Here is a 20,405-nt window from a genome sequence, read left to right on the forward strand (position 1 = left end):
TTTACATACAGAAATGCAGGGAGAACCACTTAGACAAGTATAGCAACATCTGCCTGTCTAGAATCTTGTGAGAGATCTTGCAGACCAGTGCTAGAGAGTTCCTCCCTTTTAGGTGAGTTCAGCTTCTGTGAAGTCTACACTACAATTTCTCTCCAAGCAGGACAATCATTTATCATCAGGACCAGAAGGAAAATGTAGTTTCACAGTGTAAGTGGCAGCTTTCTTGCTTACCAGCATTTATCTTTAAACTCTGCCCATATCCCCCATACCCTCCACAGTTTTATGTTCTTCTAAAATGGATTTTTAATGTTGATACAAAACCAGTAGCAGTGAGGATACCAGGTGGTTAACGTGTGGATGTTTTTGTAGGACATTTAGGCATAAACTACGAATATATACAGTATTTGCACAATAAATCACAGGTTTGTTTTTGTGTTGATAACCATTTCTGAAATTCAGCCGATATTGTCAATGTGTCTTTCCAGTTATAACAATCCCAAAATGCCCTGAAATTCTAAATTGTTACCTCCCAAGAACAAGACAAAATTGCTATAGTTTCCCCTTTCCAAGGCCCGGAAGAAGCCTTGGAAAAGGTGAAACGATTGTAGGCAAGCTCACTACACTGTGGATTATTTAAGCATTCTAAAAAGGAGGCATGTTCTGACATTATGCCTTGTGAGGTAATTAACCGCATTTAGGCTGACAAAAGGGAGAAGCTGTTTGGTTAAGACACCGGACATCTTTGTAGCTCTTACTGACAGAGGTGACTCTGATATAGACTACGTTAGAGATTCAGCACGCTCCTTAATCTTCAGACCTAGCGGTTCTCACCTTATATGTTCTGAGCTCCTTGCTTTGAATAGTTTGCCCGCTATGGGAGAAGGTGTCGGTTTTACCTTACCAGCATCTCTGTGGTAAGGATTGGTTGCTTCACGGCAGCTACCAACCACGTTTGAGATATAGGGGCATATTTATCAAGCTCCGTACGGTGCTTGATGCCCCTTGTTTCCGGTTTAACTTGGCCACCTGCTCTGAGGCCGCAGACAGAAATCAACCCGATCGAATACAATCGGGTTGATTGACACCCCCTGCTAGCGGCCGATTGGCTGCAAATCTGCAGGGGGCGGCATTGCACCAGCAGTTCACAAGAACTGCTGGTGCAATGATAAATGCTGACAGCGTATGCTGTCAGCATTTATCAATGTGCAGCGGACATGATACACTACTTCGTATCATGTCCGCTTGCACATTGAGAAATATGCCCCATAGTCGCTCCCCTGGGGCTAATTCCAATTCTGTCTGCTACTATTGGAGTTATGAATAGCAACCATTATTGTTCTATATTTCTGGAAGATTTACCCAATCTTTAGAGAGGATCTTTCTACAAGCAACTTTTTGAGGGATTTCACAGGACTCTTTTTAGTGATATTATCTTGTTGCCCTCTGTGATTGTGATCTATCTGTTGAGATAAGTAATTTACCTACTTCTCATATATTATACACATGATTACTACATAGTGCTTCCTATTTAGCATTTAGTAGCAGGATTCAAGGTTTTGCTACATATGATACGGTGTATCCATTATTTTATGTTATTTTGTACACAGAATATACACTTTGTTCTTTTTTATTGTAAATTGTTTTCATCATTTGATGGTGCATTGTGTTCACTTTTTAGAGGTACATTTTACCTCTAGTGATTAAATTGGTTCTTATAGGATAAGAGTGCTATTGTGAGATCTCTTTTTTCCTCTCAAGTTGTTTATATTTATAAATTTAGATCTCAGCATGTATTCTTACCTGTTATCTTTAACTCCATATTTGTCCTGAGCTAAGTATTTTTTTATTGATGGGACAAAATTGCTATCTGCTTTGTTTCTCTCCTGATTTCTTAATCCAAAATCAAATACGCAGGATTAACGTCAAATAGAATACCAATATCATGGGTTTAGCTATTAAATAGCAGGTTAAAGGGCCTGTATGTTGTTTAATCACTTTTAATAGTGTGTTGTGATAATAATATGTAACTTGTGTAATTAACTGGGGCATTATCAGCATAGTGGGCATGTGTTTGGTTATTGATTTTTATAACTTGTTTTAGTATAAAAGTGATTTTTATTTTTTTATTTTATTTTTTGAGCAGGTAGCATTTGAATCTATTTGGTATTGTTACTTCATATCATCCAACATGCAGGGCAATTTCAGATTGCTTTGCCCATGCGCAAAACCAATATTGAGCTTGAAAATGTTTTGAGGTACCCACTAATAAATCAAAAAGTGTTGTCTTCGGTTTTTGCAAGTCCTTTTAGCTCTGGCATAAATGAATAGGTGAAAAATAGCCCTTGAATGTGTCATTCCTTATCAAGAATTTAAATTGTGATCAGAAAAATAGGAAAATGATTGTGATTACTTTGATATTGAAAATGGCTCATCTGCAGCCATAAAAATGCCAATAATGATCAAACGATAGATTGTGATCAAAACTAATATTAGTAGTATTACAAGTTAAAAGTCACTTCTGAAATTCAAACAACAATAAAGCTAAAATTACGTATTTCAAGTTGCATAGCTCTAAAATATAGAAACAGAAGTGTATGTCAAATTGGAATGTTTCTCCTATAAAAGTTATTTATTGAGATGCATTCTAATTTGATACAAATAGTTAAGATCAATGTCATTGGTAGCCATTAAGCATACATTTTAAGGCCGGTCTCCTGAGATGTAGCAGTAGTGGATCTACCTTAAAATGAATGTTTTTTTTCCAAAGAGAAATTAGTGATAATTTAAACCCACACACTTTTTAATTAACTTACTTTGCACTGTGAAACATTATTGTAAAAAAAATAATAATCAACTAATCACATTCAAGTTTGAAAAAATAGGAGATTCAGATCTTCAAAAAATAAAAGTAAAGTCTATTCTACATTAGAATAACCCAACTGAAAGCTAAGGTCTAGCAGCCAACTAAACGTATTTCAGGCTTTTAGAAAAATATTTCATGTAGTTTTTTTTTATATAAAAAAGGTACATTACAAACATTAAAAAGATAAAATAACATTTCAAGAAAAAAATATTCAAGTTTACATATAGTACCAAACACAGCTGTGTTATCATCATTATTGTAAGTTCAATAATAATAAATTACAAAACAGAAGAGGGCCATGAGTTGGGATTATTTCAGTATGCAATATACTTACAAACAAGTTAAAGGGTCACTAAACCCAAAATCTTTCTTTCATGATTCAGATAGAGAATAGAAATTTAAACAACATTACAATTTACTTCCATTATATATTTTGCTTCATTTTTTAAATATCCTTAGTTGAAGAAAAAGCAATGTACATGGTGAGCCAATCACACAATGCTTTTATGTGCAGCAACCAATCAGCAGCTAGTGAGCATATCTAGATATGCTTTCCATCAAAGAATATCAAGAGAATAAAACAAATTACATAATATAAGTAAATTAGAAAGATGTTTAAAATTGCATTCTCTTTCTAAATCATAAAAGAAAAAATGTGGGTGGCATGTCCCTTTAAGGGGAAAAAGGAACCAAAAAGAAAAATGATTAACAGGGGTAATTTAAAGGTAATAATTTAAGTGTGAATGAATCTCTAGTTGAGTAGCCCAAGTTCTAACTCTAGGTAAGTATTCAATTGATATTGTACAGCTGTAACAATTATAATATTACAATGATAATGTATTGATAATGAGTTGGTTGAGATGTATCATTATTTTAGACTAGTTATTGTGTATTTTGGGGAAAGGTCACCATATGTTATAAGTGCACCTGTGTCTGAACAGTTTCTCCAACCACTGTCAGAATCTGAGGGAAAATATATATATTTTCATCTGGGGAATGAGGTACCATGGCATAAGTAGATTGTTGTTCATTTATAACAGTTGTGTGTAAATTGGGCTGATTTAGCTGTTAATTTAAAAATAATTGTACTTATTTCTTTAGCAAGTGGGTGGCGTGGTCTGTTTGCCTCCGCTTAACTTAAGTTGGGAGATGGAGTTTGTCTGACTCCAATACTAGAGAAAAAGAAATAGAAAGAGACCCTAATCGGAATCTCAAAAAAACATAATTTCTCAAAATGTATTAATGGTTGCGGATTGTAGTGCACTCTTTATAATTGGCTACTAGGTGATAAATCTGATGATATTGCATCAAGGGATGGAAAAATCTCTCTCCAAGGTATTATATCTGTTCTTGTTTTTTAACAACCAGAATCCACTATTTTAAATAATGTCCAGTGGCTCGCTAGGATTAATGGTAAGGTGCTCCCTAAATTCTGGGTTCATGAGTATTAGTGTTAGAAGGGATAAGGTGGAACATACGTGAGGAAACTTCCTCAGAATGGCAGACCATGCAGTAAATGTCTCTTTTGTTATTGGACAGTGCATGGTGGCTTTTAATAATCAAGAGGAGGGTTTGTATTACGTCATGTACTAAGATAACCCATAGTTTTATACAGGCAAAAAATAATTACAAATAAAATGCATGATTGGAAGGGTTCAAAATTATAATTCAGACAGAGAATGTCATTTTAAGAGACTTTTCAATTTACTTCTGTTGTCGTTATTACTTAATTCTTTTAATATCCTTTGTTGAAAAGCAAACATTCATGAACCACTTTTATTATCAGCCCTAATTCTCTTTAAGCTCCACTCCTAAATGAAGCGACACCGCACACTTAAAATGACTGTACTACATACTCAGAAAACCACCAGTGTTGTTTTGTTTTTTAACAAACTCGGTTTTATAGACTAAGACTTGTGAGTGTTTTTTATACTTAGAAAAGCTAATTATCTTTTATATTTATAGCAGAATTCCCAATTAACCTGCTTCTTACAAAACTGTTACACTTTGGAGCTTTGTCATGCTTGCCTACCCACCGTGTTCAGTAAACTATTTTTGTACCAGTTTCAATTTGTGAAACCATAGAACTGATAAACCCCACCCAGAATACCTATTCTTGCCCTGAAAAATGTCAATACCTCTAAGCCATCCTACCTCTTAACCCCTTATTCTCCAGACTACCTCCAGCTGCCTAGACTCTAATTTGAGCCTCATGGTCCCAACAGCCTAGATGCCAAAGCTAGTTCAGTATGTTATAGGTCAAAGCAGAATGCTATCAGTTCATTATATAGGTTAGCACTTTAATTAATTAATCTCAGACACGCTTATATAAATAAATGGCTACCATTTCTCTGCATATGATTGTTACGTAATATATTATATGAATACTCAGAAAACTATTACAAATGTGAGGTGGTTCTTTAGTGCAATAACTAAATTTAACTGAGCATGATGAAAAACTAGTTTAACACATTGCATGCGTTGGGTAAAAACTCTATGCATATTTGTATGGGAAAAATATGATAACTATGTTTCACTGACAATATACCTGATAAAAGGCAGCCAATCCTTCTGTGCGCCATTAACCTTTTCCTCACAGCATTTTCAAACAGAAGACAAATGTTTCTTTTTACTGTTTCACGATCCATTCCTGGGGGGGAAGAAAAGTTGTGCCTAGTTTACAGATCATATTACATCTTCATACTTCATTTTATATTTGTTGCGGGTCATTTCCAGTTTTGATTGCAATGCAAATTCTTTCCAGACTACATTATCTCTGTCCTTGTAGCTTTTTTCTTTTCTTGCAAAGAATTTGAAATTTGAGTATTTCTGAATGTACTATAGTTAAAATAGACTTTCCATATTGAAGTCATATGGTCATGTCACACTTTGGCACAATTAAACTAAATGAGTTAGCTAACTGAGGGCTAGATTACGAGTGGAGCTGTAGTTTGCGCTCCTGCCCACGCAGAATATGTTCTATTTATTCTTAAATACATATTTTTATATATATATATATATATATATATATATATATATATATATATATATAATGTTTGTTTGGTACCATATATACATATATATATATATATAAAAATAATTATACATAGGTATATATATATATTTATTTAAAGGTTTTTATTTGCAGTACATACACAGTTAAGTAATTTATTAAATATTAATATTGCGTAAATTATTTTTTTATGTTTTCAGCTACGTGACTGCAAAGTGCTCCAATATATGTATACATATGTATTTATAGTGTTTTTATGTGTATATACTGTATATATATATGTCTGTAAATACATATATACACCTATAAATACATAAATTCATATGTACACACACATATATATATATATATATATATATATATATATATATATATATATATATATATAAATAAATATGTGTGTACATATGTATTTATGTATTTATAGGTGTATATATGTATTTACAGCTATATATATATATATATATATATATATATATATATAAATATATAAATATGTGTGTACATATGTATTTATGTATTTATATGTATTTACAGACATATATATATATGTCTGTAAATACATTTATACACATATAAATACATAAATACATATATATATATATATATATATATATTTATATATATATATACATGTTTAGACATATGTATGTATCAGTATGGTAAAGCCCTTTGCAGTGCTTATTTTTTTCTAACACATGAGACTTCATAAGCCTATATAACGGTTTTTTTTTTTTATAACTTTTATTTGTTATTATTGATGTGATTTGTGCAACTTTTAGTCGAGCATAATATATTTATGTTACAAAATATTTTGAGGACAAAACAATATATGTCTTCCCGAGAGGGGAAGTTAAATATTTGGTAATACGGTAATACTGGCAGAAATGTATCCTTGAAAAAGCCAGGAAAGGCCAAACACGTGTCGCAACATTTATCAATCCTGGGCCAAGTGAAGGGACATTTTGGTATTAAAACATATTGTTTTGTCCTCAAAATATTTTTGGGTATTGTGATACAATATATGTACCATTTGTTACCTGATGTGCTCATAAGGGAATTGGTGTTATTTTTGTATGCCTAACATAACATTGCCCCGATATGATAGAGCTCGGTAAAAGCTCAGAACCACGTGAGTAATGGAAAACTGAATTTTGCAGTTGGTTCTCCTAATAGGATTACACTATTGTCTCCCTCTGTTTCTTCTTTCTGAAGTGTTTTGTATCAATTTACACATATTTTCACTAAATTCACAAAGTTTACTTTTTATGTTATTTTTATTTTTATCACGTTTTAATGTTTTGTATTGAATTGGGATTTATCATTATTTTATTTATTACACTGATATCTATACAATGGGTTTTACTGAAGAGCTCAGTGACCTTAAATCTGGCACTGTCATAGAATGCCATCTTTGCCACAAGTCAGTTCTTGAAATTTCTGCCCTCCTATATCTGTTTGGGTCAACTGAAAGTGCTATTATTGTTAAGTGGAATCATCTAGGAACAACAGCCCAGCCACAAGGTAGTAGACAACACAAACTCACAGGCTGGGACTGCCAAATCCAAAAGTGTGTAGCCCATAAAAATTGCCAGTCATCATTTGTATCAACCACTTCAGATTTCCAAACTGCCTCTTGAAGCAACATCAGCACAAGAACTGTACGTCAGTGGCTTTATGACATGGTTTTCCAGCAGCTATACACAAGACTCACATCAACATGCGCAAAGCTAAGTGTGGCTGGAGTGGTGTAAAACAGGTCACCACTGAAGCAGTGGAAACATGTTCTTTGGAGTGATGAATCATGCTTCACTGTCTGGTAGTCTGTTGGAAGAATATGGGCGTGGTGAATACCAGGAAAAAGCTACCTACCGGAATGCATAGTGCTAACTATAAAGTTTGTTAGAGGAGGGATAATGGTCTGGAGCTGTTCTTCAAGGTTTTGGCTAGGCCCCTTAGTTTCAATGAAGGGTCACAAAGATATTTTAGACAACTTGGTTTTTGGGGACAACCTTCCCCTGTTCCAGCATGACTGTGCCCCTGCACACAAAGCAAAGGTTTAATGATTTTGGTGTGGAGGAACTCGAGTAGCCTTCATAGTGCCCTGACCTCAAGCCCACTGAACACCTTTTGAATGAATTGGAAGACTGATCGTGAGCCAAACCTTCTCATCCAACATCAGTGCCTGACCTCACAAATGCTTGTTTGGCTAAATGGCTACAAATTCCCACAAACACACTCCAAAACCTTGTGGAAAGCATTCCCAGAAGAGTGGTCACAAATGGAGTGTCCACATACTTTTATCATATAGTGTACATACTGTGTAAAGATCTGCAAATAAAATACATATTTTAGAAGCATGTAACAATCTAATTTTATTTTGCATTAATTTGCAGACTGGGACACATCCATTGAAAACATAAAGACAACTGATTATTTGATCAATTTGGTGTATTTAAACAGCTAATGAAACTTTAAAAAATACATCTGCGTGTTATTCTCCAACTAATCTTTTCTTTAAATGTATCAATCTATCTAGCATTTGTTTAGTGTTTAATATCCCTTTTAAGGTATATTGCATCTTGCAGGATACACTCCAGTCTCTCTAGGGTCAGTGGAAACACAAAGTTCTGAGTTAAACTGCATGGAAAGGGGGCAAGATAGATAACTTGTTATCAAAATGCATAAATAAACATTTTTAAAGAAAATTAAATTGAGCTTAATGTCTCTTTAAAACTGCAACTCCACCCTTTAGCAGATGCTCTGAACGCTTAAGCTGCTTTTGGCAAGTTAAATAACTAAAAGTGTTCAAAGAAATAGCTGCCAAATATGTGTTACTTTTTCTATGAAAACTTGTTGAACTGCTACTATACCTGCTTGAAGCTTCCCCACAGTATCATATTGTGCATGTTGTGGTTCATCTTTTGGATTGTGAAACTTTATTAGTTCCACTGATGCAACTTTCCCAGAAGGTTTTAAATCAAATATTTCACAATGGCCTGGAGGAAATGGATCAACTTTTGGACATGAAGTCATTGAATGCTTCAGATTAATAAGACCTGAAAAAGAACGAAAATTAGTTGTTTTATATATAGGCCCTGTGTGGTCCAAAGATGTTTGCTTGACGTCCAGCATTTATCCTGGGGTCTGGAAACATGTAAACATCCTTTGTTAAAGGGACAGTCTAGTCAAAATTAACCTTTCATGATTCAGATATGGCATGCAATTTTAAACAACTTTCCAATGTACTTTTATCATCAAATTTGCTTTGTTCTCTTGGTATACTTTGTTGAAAGCTAAACCTAGGTAGGCTTATATGTTAATTTCTGAGCCCTTGAAGGCCGCCTCTTATCTCAGTGCATTTTGACAGTTTTTTAAAAAACTAGACAGTGCTAGTTCATGTGTACTCACTCCTGTAGAGTTACCAAGGAGTCAGCACTGGTTGCCTAAAAGTCTGTCAAAAGAACTGAAGTGAGGGGGTAGTCTGCAGCGGCTTAGATACAAGGTAATCACAGAGGTAAAAAGGTGTATTAATATAACAGTGTTAACAGGGAAAAACTGGGGAATGGGTAATAAAGGGATTCTGGAGTAGATTGTCCCTTTAAGTAATTGTTAATGTGATTGTTAAAGGCGCATCATTTTATTACATAGACACTCAAAATATGTTTCCTTTAGTCTTACATGTACAGCATATAGTTTGTTTCTATTGTTGAGAGTTTCATTTATATTTAAAGGGACACTAAACCCAATTTTTTTTCTTTCGTGATTCAGATAGAATATTTACTCCTATTATCAATTCTTTCTTCGTTCTTTTGCTTTCTTTACTTGAAAAAGAAGGCATCTAAGCTATTTTTTTTTTGCTCAGAACCATGGAAAGCACTTGTTTATTGGTAGGTGAATTTACCTACCAATCAGCAAGAACAACACAGTGTGTTCACCAAAAATGGGCCGGCATCTAAATTTACGTTCTTGCATTTCAAATAAAGATACCAAGAGAATGAAAATAATTTGATAATAGGAGTAAATTAGAAAGTTGCTTAAAATTGCATGCTCTATCTGAATCACGATAGAATAAAATCGGGTTCAGTGTCCCTTTAACACTAATTTTATTTAAAATATCTGCTTGAAAATTAAGTATAAATGACAAAACTAGTGTTACCTTTAGCTTCAGAGCAAACACCTAAAAATCCATCATCTGTTAGCAGCTTAAAGAGTGGTCTGATGCCATATGTATCTCTTCCCAGAAACACTTTCCTATTAGATGTGTCCAACAGGATAAAAGCAAACACACCGTCCAGCAAAGCAGCAGTTTGTTCAATCCCAAATTTACTGTACAGATGAAGAATGACTTCACCATCAACCATTGTTTGATATTCAAATCCAAGGTGTTTCTGTAGCTGTAAAAACAAAACACAATGATAAATATATACATACAATACAGTATATATATATATATATATATATATATATATATATATATATATAATGTATATATATTATTAAGTGTACATATATAGTTTTTATTTAAATGTGTTACCCTAACATGTTTCCAACCATTATAATGATGCCCAATAAACTGATAGATATAAGAAGTTTAAGAACAAGCAGAGAAAGATGCATTGACTTCAAAAATTTGTCATGCCACCTCTAATAAAACATGACCAGTTTGGGATATGTATACACATGAAAGATATGTTTTACATAACTATTATTACTATAAAGCAAAGCAAATCTTACACTTTTCACTGTACAAAATGAGCAAGCAAACACATTTATAACCAAGTAAGGGACCAACATATTAACACAATCAATATTTATATCAAGTTCCATGTGTTAATGGAAAATGTACGAGTACAGTTTTTGTAATGTTGTTTGGCACTTTTTTGGAGCTGTTGCAAGTATTTCTTGGTTATAACATGATATTCTGGGACCTCAAATTTGTTATGTCCTGAATAAACGGCTAGATTACGAGTGGTGTGCAAATTAGCACTACTGCTCGTTCTTGAAAATCGCTAATTGAAATTCGCTAGAAGTAAGCTTTTGGCGTTTGTCAGGTAGCGCGTGTATTACAAGTTGAAAGAAAACATTTTTTACACAAGCACTAACCTGAAATGCGCAAAAAGCTGTACTTCAAATATCACAAACACGTTAATGTATTCCTTTATGTTATGTCTTTTCATATGCAAGGGGGGAGGGAGAGTGTCTGCTCTTTTTGTTTACCCAGCTCCTTTCAGTGGGTGTCCCAGACTACCTTGTCAACAATGCTAAACTGGGAGCTTCTAAGTACGTTTTTAAAAGGTTTTATACTGGATTTTTATATCAGTATCTGTGCATATTCTTTATAGTAGTGTCTATTACATGCAGTTATATGAAAATGAGTGTATACTGTCCCTTTAACTCCTTGTTTTATTTTTCCTTCCTCATAGCCTCCTCCAAGTCTAATTCTTTCAGTTCCTGCAGGCCCATATGTAGTAAGATCAAGCAGGCTCAGTGCTTATGGATTCCAACCATTAGTTTAACAGAATATTTAGCTAAATATTAGTTTGTAAAATTGTTCTCATCTCTCATCATTTTACCTGCTTGTAATTGTAAATTTCTCCATTGTAGCAAAGCCACAAATATGGAAACTTCTTCACTCGAAGTGGCTGCATACCATAAAGCTGGTCAACAATGGCTAATCGATGGAAGCCGAAGCAGCAGTTGGTAAACCCATTCACATTTTCAAATCGGAAAGCGTCAGGACCTCTGTGAGCAATCTTCATAGCACTGAGACACTGTACAGAAAGGCACTCATCACTGCCAAAAAGGGCCCAAATGCCGCACATCCTGAATTGTTTTCAGCTATAAATATCTAATAAAAAGGGGAAAACAATAATAAATTAGTTTAGTAACAAAGGTCTGCAGTTCATTTACAAGTTAAATAAAATAAATAAATAATGCAACCGAGTTTGGTGAGGAAGGTTTAAAGGGAAAATAAAGTCAAAATTAAACTTATATAAATTTAGACAGACTATGTCATTTTAAACAATTTTCTAATTTACTTTTAGTATCTATGTTGCTTTGTTCTGTTGGTATTCTTTAATGAAAACCCGACCTAGGCAGGCTCAGGAGCAGCAATGCCCTATTGGGAGCTAGATGCTGATTGGTGGCTGCAGGGGGGTGTGAGGGAAAAAAAACGGCACTGAAAAGTGCCTATACATTGCGGTCTATGTGGACTGTGTGTTCTCTATAAATATATATGTGCTGTATATGAATATATACATATATATTTATGTGTTAATATGTGTATATATACATATAAACACATAAATATATATGTATATATTCATATAAAGATATATATATTTAAATCTGCTGCCCATTGCTGAATGACCCCCTTCAGTGCGATAGTGCTCATACCATGTCTGACAGCATGAGAACGAGGCTCACACTGTAGCCTATGGAAGCACACTACCATGCAATGCGAACGCGAGGTCGCATTTGCATTGCACCTAATATGTAATACCAGCGCAAATTTGTTTGTGCTCGAGCAAATGTGTTTACTTTCAACTTGTAATATGCTCGCAAGTTAGCTCACACTTACATGTTTTATTTTCTTCACTAGTCTATAAATATTAAGGCCTAGATTACAATGCTGCTCAATTCTTCTTTTCTTGCACTCATATTACAAGTTGAAAGCAAAAATATTATGCTCGAGCAAAAGCCTCTAGCAAAAGACTATCAATACACCAGAATTTTTATAGTTTAAAAAGATAGATAATCCCTTTATTACCCATTCACCAGTTTTTTCATAACCAACACATTATATTAATACACTTTTTACCTCTGTGATTAACTTGTATCTAAGCCTCTGCAGACTGCCCCCTTATTTCAGTTCTTTTGACAGACTTGAATTTTAGCCAATGGGGGCTGACTCCTAGGTAGCTCCACGGGCTTGAGCACAATGTTATCTATATGGCACACATGAGCTAACGCCCACTAGTTGTGAAAAACTGTCAAAATGCATTCAGATAAGAGGCGGTCTTCAAGAGCTAAGGAATTAGCATATGAGCCTACCTAGGTTTAGTTTTCAACTAAGAATACCAAGAGAACAAAGCAAAATTGATGATAAAAGTAAACTGAAAAGTATTTTAACATGACATGCCCTATCTGAATCATTAAAATTTAGTTTTGACTAGCCTGTCCCTTTAAAGGCAATATATATTCATAGAGTGTATTACATTTTTTTCTTTTGTTGACTGGGTTTTAAATAGTTGTCAATATATACAAACCTATGCACTAGATGGGGGTGTTCTAACACATGGACAGATTTAAAAACTTTTAAAACATTTATTTTGTGTTTAAACAATTTGCAATGTAGTGGTAACTTAAAGGGACATTCCGGTCAAAATGTAAATGCACATAGATGAATTACATCTTTGAATAGAAACATATTTGTAATATACATTAATTGGCAAAAATGCTTCTAGTAAAAGCTATCACTGCTTTAGTGTTAACATTTTCTCTGCATGTGCACAACAAAGCATAGCTAGATATTCTCAGTGCACCAGCATTTTAAATATTGTAGCTGTTCAGAGCATCAGTGAGGTTTGTACCATGTCCACAAACACAATTAGAGTCATTACTAGACATTGCAAGCACCGTAGGCTCTCTGAGCAAGTGCTGTGTTTAAAATGCTGGTGCACGGTGCACACTTAATTTGAAACAGCTATAACTTTTCTTAGAAGCATTTTTGCTAATACATGTACAGTATATTACAAAATTGCTTCTTTTCAAAACTGAAATGCATCAATGTGGATTCCAGTTTTGGCTGGAACATCCCTTTAAATCATTGTGCATAGTAAACTGATGCTCTGTATGAGGAGCTTATTGATGTATGGTTTATTATGCATACAAATAAGTTGAGTTAATTACTCTGACAATATAACCTGAATATAATTATAAGATCGTTGATAGAGCTGTTTTATTGGGTAGATTAATAGTTTGTATTTGGCATATTCAAAGGTAGATTAAGTTCCTAAATGTACATCCAATCACACTGAAGCACGTTATTATAGTATTATCTGCATTATATGCTTAATTAAAGGGACAGTCTAGTCAAAATTTAAACAACTTTCCAATTTACTTTTATCATCAAGTTTGCTTTGTTCCCTTGGTGGTATTTTTGAAAAGCTAAACCTAGGTAGGAGCAAACTGATTTCTAAACTGTTGGAAACTGCCTCTTAGCTTAGAGCATTTTGAATTTTTTTACAGTTAGACAGTACTAGTTCATGGGTGTCATATAGATAGCATTGTGCTCACTCCTATGGAGTTATTTAGGAGTCTGCACTGATTGGCTAAACTGCATGTCTGTCAAAAGAACTGAGACAAGGGGCAGTCTGCAGATACAAGGTAATCACAGAGGTAAAACATATATTAACATAAATGTGTTGGATATGCAAAACTGGGGAATGGGTAATAAAGGGATTATCTATCTTTTTAAACAATACAAATTCTGGTGTAGACTGTCCCTTTAACTACATAAGCCTGTAGACAAACACATATGGCAGAAGTGTTTTCTATACAGAGAGTTTAAGAACCTCAGGATACAATCAGAATGTCCTTTTTTGTGGAAATAAATAAATCTCATGTTTCTGATTTTGAATTTGGAGAGGCAGAACATGATCACGAAGAAATCATGTATTGTAAATGTTTGTCAGCATATGGATCCCAAAACTGGAATAAAGCAATATTCTCTAGATCAGTCTCTATTTCTCTTCTTTAAATGCTCTTTCTACGCAAATACTGTATTTCGCCCTGCATATAAGCATTAGTGTAGGAAATCATTTGCATTTATAGGCTTGGGGGCATGGCCAAGTTCCAGTGACATGTAATTACATCTGAAAAATGAGCTCACCACAACAGTCATTGGTGTTTTTTATTTTTTCATTATTAATAGTAATTGTTTATTCACTACAAGTACAAAATAACTTGTTCCATTAGTAGCTAATGCACAATTGGTTAACATATTAGTATCAATATTTGAATGAACACCTACTTATAAATTATATTTTTATACTTTATTTTTACATAAATGAAGTCTTTACAGAAGAAATATATGTAACACATGTTGCTGAGACAAACTTAATATAATATTTTAAATATGCTGGGTAAATAAATAGCCACAGTATGAACTGTAGCTCTGAAATCATTACAATCATATTTTTAAATAATACATGATTCCTAAAGAGTGAAGGCTGCATTACCAGAAAGGCTGTTATCTTACAAGCGACCGATACAGCTGCAGGTTGTTCTCTGTCTGTGGCAGTCAAACAGCTAACTGGCTCAGTATGAAAATGTGTCTGTGACAAACTTGTAAGCATGACGTTCATTGACTGTTCAGTGCAGCTGTTGATTGGACACTGCAATATTCTCTTTTCATTGGTTTGTGTTATCCCCTGTCATTTGACAGTTTCATTTCTATTCAGTGCAGAATTTAACTTGCTTACATTATTTGAGGTGATTACAACTTTCTCATGATTGGTAGAGGCAGATGTATGAATGTTTTCAGATGTCAACTGTGAACTTGTTATTGAGATGTTAAGAATTAAAATGATACTTTTTTCATTTAAACACTATTTAAACAGATGTATTAAATGAACAAAAAGGAGCAATAATTAAATGCACTAATGTGCTAAACTATTGCTTGAACAGAACTATGTTTAATAACCACAAAAGTTAGGGCCACTGCACTCATTTCTGTCCCTTAAAAATAATAAATTAGTTAATACAAAAAGTAAATAAATAAAATTGAGGAAGAGTGTAATCAGTGATGCTAAGATTCCTCACCTATGATGGATTTAATTTTAGTAATATTTTAAACAAATTTTTAGCCTAAATGGCCAAGATTCTTGTAGCAGTTATGTGATAATGTGGAAGAAAACTCAGGTCATTTTTATTTCACCTCTTAGCGGAATTTTTCTATATCAAACACTTCCATTCAAATGAAAGTATCCCACTTCAATTCCATAAAAACAGAATTTATGTTTACCTGATAAATTTCTTTCTCCAACGGTGTGTCCGGTCCACGGCGTCATCCTTACTTGTGGGATATTCTCTTCCCCAACAGGAAATGGCAAAGAGCCCAGCAAAGCTGGTCACATGATCCCTCCTAGGCTCCGCCTACCCCAGTCATTCGACCGACGTTAAGGAGGAATATTTGCATAGGAGAAACCATATGGTACCGTGGTGACTGTAGTTAAAGAAAATAAAATATCAGACCTGATTAAAAAAACCAGGGCGGGCCGTGGACCGGACACACCGTTGGAGAAAGAAATTTATCAGGTAAACATAAATTCTGTTTTCTCCAACATAGGTGTGTCCGGTCCACGGCGTCATCCTTACTTGTGGGAACCAATACCAAAGCTTTAGGACACGGATGAAGGGAGGGAGCAAATCAGGTCACCTAAATGGAAGGCACCACGGCTTGCAAAACCTTTCTCCCAAAAATAGCCTCAGAAGAAGCAAAAGTATCAAACTTGTAAAATTTGGTAAAAGTGTGCAGTGAAGACCAAGTCGCTGCCCTACATATCTGATCAACAGAAGCCTCGTTCTTGAAGGCCCATGTGGAAGCCACAGCCCTAGTGGAATGAGCTGTGATTCTTTCGGGAGGCTGCCGTCCGGCAGTCTCGTAAGCCAATCTGATGATGCTTTTAATCCAAAAAGAGAGAGAGGTAGAAGTTGCTTTTTGACCTCTCCTTTTACCTGAATAAACAACAAACAAGGAAGATGTTTGTCTAAAATCCTTTGTAGCATCTAAATAGAATTTTAGAGCGCGAACAACATCCAAATTGTGCAACAAACGTTCCTTCTTTGAAACTGGTTTTGGACACAGAGAAGGTACGATAATCTCCTGGTTAATGTTTTTGTTAGAAACAACTTTTGGAAGAAAACCAGGTTTAGTACGTAAAACCACCTTATCTGCATGGAACACCAGATAAGGAGGAGAACACTGCAGAGCAGATAATTCTGAGACTCTTCTAGCAGAAGAAATCGCAACTAAAAACAAAACTTTCCAAGATAATAACTTAATATCAACGGAATGTAAGGGTTCAAACGGAACCCCCTGAAGAACTGAAAGAACTAAATTGAGACTCCAAGGAGGAGTCAAAGGTTTGTAAACAGGCTTGATTCTAACCAGAGCCTGAACAAAGGCTTGAACATCTGGCACAGCTGCCAGCTTTTTTGTGAAGTAATACCGACAAGGCAGAAATCTGTCCCTTCAGGGAACTTGCAGATAATCCTTTTTCCAATCCTTCTTGAAGGAAGGATAGAATCCTAGGAATCTTAACCTTGTCCCAAGGGAATCCTTTAGATTCACACCAACAGATATATTTTTTCCAAATTTTATGGTAAATCTTTCTAGTCACAGGCTTTCTGGCCTGAACAAGAGTATCGATAACAGAATCTGAGAATCCTCGCTTCGATAAAATCAAGCGTTCAATCTCCAAGCAGTCAGCTGGAGTGAAACCAGATTCGGATGTTCGAACGGACCCTGAACAAGAAGGTCTCGTCTCAAAGGTAGCTTCCAAGGTGGAGCCGATGACATATTCACCAGATCTGCATACCAAGTCCTGCGTGGCCACGCAGGAGCTATCAAGATCACCGACGCCCTCTCCTGCTTGATCCTGGCTATCAGCCTGGGGATGAGAGGAAATGGCGGGAACACATAAGCTAGTTTGAAGGTCCAAGGTGCTACTAGTGCATCCACTAGAGCCGCCTTGGGATCCCTGGATCTGGCCCCGTAGCAAGGAACTTTGAAGTTCTGACGAGAGGCCATCAGATCCATGTCTGGAATGCCCCACAGGTGAGTGACTTGGGCAAAGATTTCCGGATGGAGTTCCCACTCCCCCGGATGCAATGTCTGCCGACTCAGAAAATCCGCTTCCCAATTTTCCACTCCTGGGATGTGGATAGCAGACAGGTGGCAGGAGTGAGACTCCGCCCAAAGAATAATTTTGGTTACTTCTTCCATCGCTAGGGAACTCCTTGTTCCCCCCTGATGGTTGATGTACGCAACAGTCGTCATGTTGTCTGATTGAAACCGTATGAACCTGGTCCTCGCAAGCTGGGGCCAGGCCTGGAGAGCATTGAATATCGCTCTTAGTTCCAGAATATTTATCGGTAGAAGAGATTCTTCCCGAGACCAAAGACCCTGAGCTTTCAGGGATCCCCAGACCGCGCCCCAGCCTATCAGACTGGCGTCGGTCGTGACAATGACCCACTCTGGTCTGTGGAACATCATCCCTTGAGACAGATTGTCCAGGGACAGCCACCAACGGAGTGAGTCTCTGGTTCTCTGATTTACTTGTATCTTCGGAGACAAGTCTGTATAGTCCCCATTCCACTGACTGAGCATGCACAGTTGTAATGGTCTTAGATGAATGCGCGCAAAAGGAACTATGTCCATCGCCGCCACCATCAACCCGATCACTTCCATGCACTGAGCTATGGAAGGAAGAGGAACGGAATGAAGTATCCGACAAGAGTCCAGAAGCTTTGTTTTTCTGGCCTCTGTTAGAAAGATCCTCATTTCTAAGGAGTCTATAATTGTTCCCAAGAAGGGAACCCTTGTTGACGGGGATAGAGAACTCTTTTCCACGTTCACTTTCCAGCCGTGAGATCTGAGAAAGGCCAGGACAATGTCCGTGTGAGCCTTTGCTTGAGGAAGGGACGACGCTTGAATCAGAATGTCGTCCAGGTAAGGTACTACTGCAATGCCCCTTGGTCTTAGCACCGCTAGAAGGGACCCTAGTACCTTTGTGAAAATCCTTGGAGCAGTGGCTAATCCGAAAGGAAGCGCCACGAACTGGTAATGTTTGTCCAGGAATGCAAACCTTAGGAACCGATGATGTTCCTTGTGGATAGGAATATGTAGATACGCATCCTTTAAATCCACCGTGGTCATGAATTGACCTTCCTGGATGGAAGGAAGGATAGTTCGAATGGTTTCCATCTTGAACGATGGGACCTTGAGAAATTTGTTTAAGATCTTGAGATCTAGGATTGGTCTGAACGTTCCCTCTTTTTTGGGAACTATGAACAGATTGGAGTAGAACCCCATCCCTTGTTCTCTTAATGGAACAGGATGAATCACTCCCATTTTTAACAGGTCTTCTACACAATGTAAGAACGCCTGTCTTTTTATGTGGTCTGAAGACAACTGCGACCTGTGGAACCTCCCCCTTGGGGGAAGTCCCTTGAATTCCGGAAGATAACCCTGGGAGACTATTTCTAGCGCCCAAGGATCCAGAACATCTCTTGCCCAAGCCTGAGCGAAAAGAGAGAGTCTGCCCCCCACCAGATCCGGTCCCGGATCGGGGGCCAATATTTCATGCTGTCTTGGTAGCAGTGGCAGGTTTCTTGGCCTGCTTTCCCTTGTTCCAGCCTTGCATTGGTCTCCAAGCTGGCTTGGCCTGAGAAGTATTACCCTCTTGCTTAGAGGACGTAGCACCTTGGGCTGGTCCGTTTTTACGAAAGGGACGAAAATTAGGTCTATTTTTTGCCTTGAAGGGCCGATCCTGAGGAAGGGCGTGGCCCTTACCCCCAGTGATATCAGAGATAATCTCTTTCAAGTCAGGACCAAACAGCGTTTTCCCCTTGAAAGGAATGTTTAGTAGCTTGTTCTTGGAAGACGCATCAGCCGACCAAGATTTCAACCAAAGCGCTCTGCGCGCCACAATAGCAAACCCAGAGTTCTTAGCCGCTAACTTAGCCAATTGCAAAGAGGCGTCTAGAGTGAAAGAATTAGCCAATTTGAGAGCATTGATTCTGTCCATAATCTCCTCATAAGGAGGAGAGTCACTATCGAGCACCTTAAGCAGTTCATCAAACCAGAAATATGCGGCAGTAGTGACAGGGACAATGCATGAAATGGGTTGTAGAAGGTAACCCTGCTGAACAAACATCTTTTTAAGCAAACCTTCTAATTTTTTATCCATAGGATCTTTGAAAGCACAACTATCCTCTATGGGAATAGTGGTGCGTTTGTTTAAAGTAGAAACCGCTCCCTCGACCTTGGGGACTGACTGCCATAAGTCCTTTCTGGGGTCGACCATAGGAAACAATTTTTTAAATATGGGGGGAGGGACGAAAGGAATACCGGGCCTTTCCCATTCTTTATTAACAATGTCCGCCACCCGCTTGGGTATAGGAAAAGCTTCTGGGAGCCCCGGCACCTCTAGGAACTTGTCCATTTTACATAGTTTCTCTGGGATGACTAAATTTTCACAATCATCCAGAGTGGATAATACCTCCTTAAGCAAAATGCGGAGATGTTCCAATTTAAATTTAAATGTAATCACATCAGATTCAGCCTGCTGAGAAATGTTCCCTAAATCAGTAATTTCTCCCTCAGACAAAACCTCCCTGGCCCCCTCAGATTGGGTTAGGGGCCCTTCAGAGATATTAATATCAGCGTCGTCATGCTCTTCAGTAACTAAAACAGAGCAGCCACGCTTACGCTGACAAGGGTTAATTTTGGCTAAAATG

At 36.5% G+C, this 20,405-nt stretch overlaps 1 protein-coding gene across 1 annotated transcript in view; it reads right to left on the reverse strand.

Annotated features, from left to right (window-relative positions):
* ASNS (asparagine synthetase (glutamine-hydrolyzing)) overlaps positions 1-15,212 on the reverse strand; it is a 111,345-nt gene extending 96,133 nt beyond the window's left edge. Inside the window, exons 1-5 of the mRNA XM_053714085.1 lie at positions 15,122-15,212; positions 11,453-11,727; positions 10,036-10,273; positions 8,750-8,935; positions 5,412-5,513 (exon numbers count right to left, since the gene is read on the reverse strand). Coding sequence (XP_053570060.1) covers positions 5,412-5,513; positions 8,750-8,935; positions 10,036-10,273; positions 11,453-11,701 — 775 coding nt within the window. The 5' untranslated portion in view covers positions 11,702-11,727; positions 15,122-15,212. The remainder of the gene's footprint in view (positions 1-5,411; positions 5,514-8,749; positions 8,936-10,035; positions 10,274-11,452; positions 11,728-15,121) is intronic.
* Positions 15,213-20,405: the final 5,193 nt, after the last annotated feature.

Source organism: Bombina bombina, chromosome 5 (assembly GCF_027579735.1).
Source record: "Bombina bombina isolate aBomBom1 chromosome 5, aBomBom1.pri, whole genome shotgun sequence".
Taxonomy (NCBI): domain Eukaryota; kingdom Metazoa; phylum Chordata; class Amphibia; order Anura; family Bombinatoridae; genus Bombina; species Bombina bombina.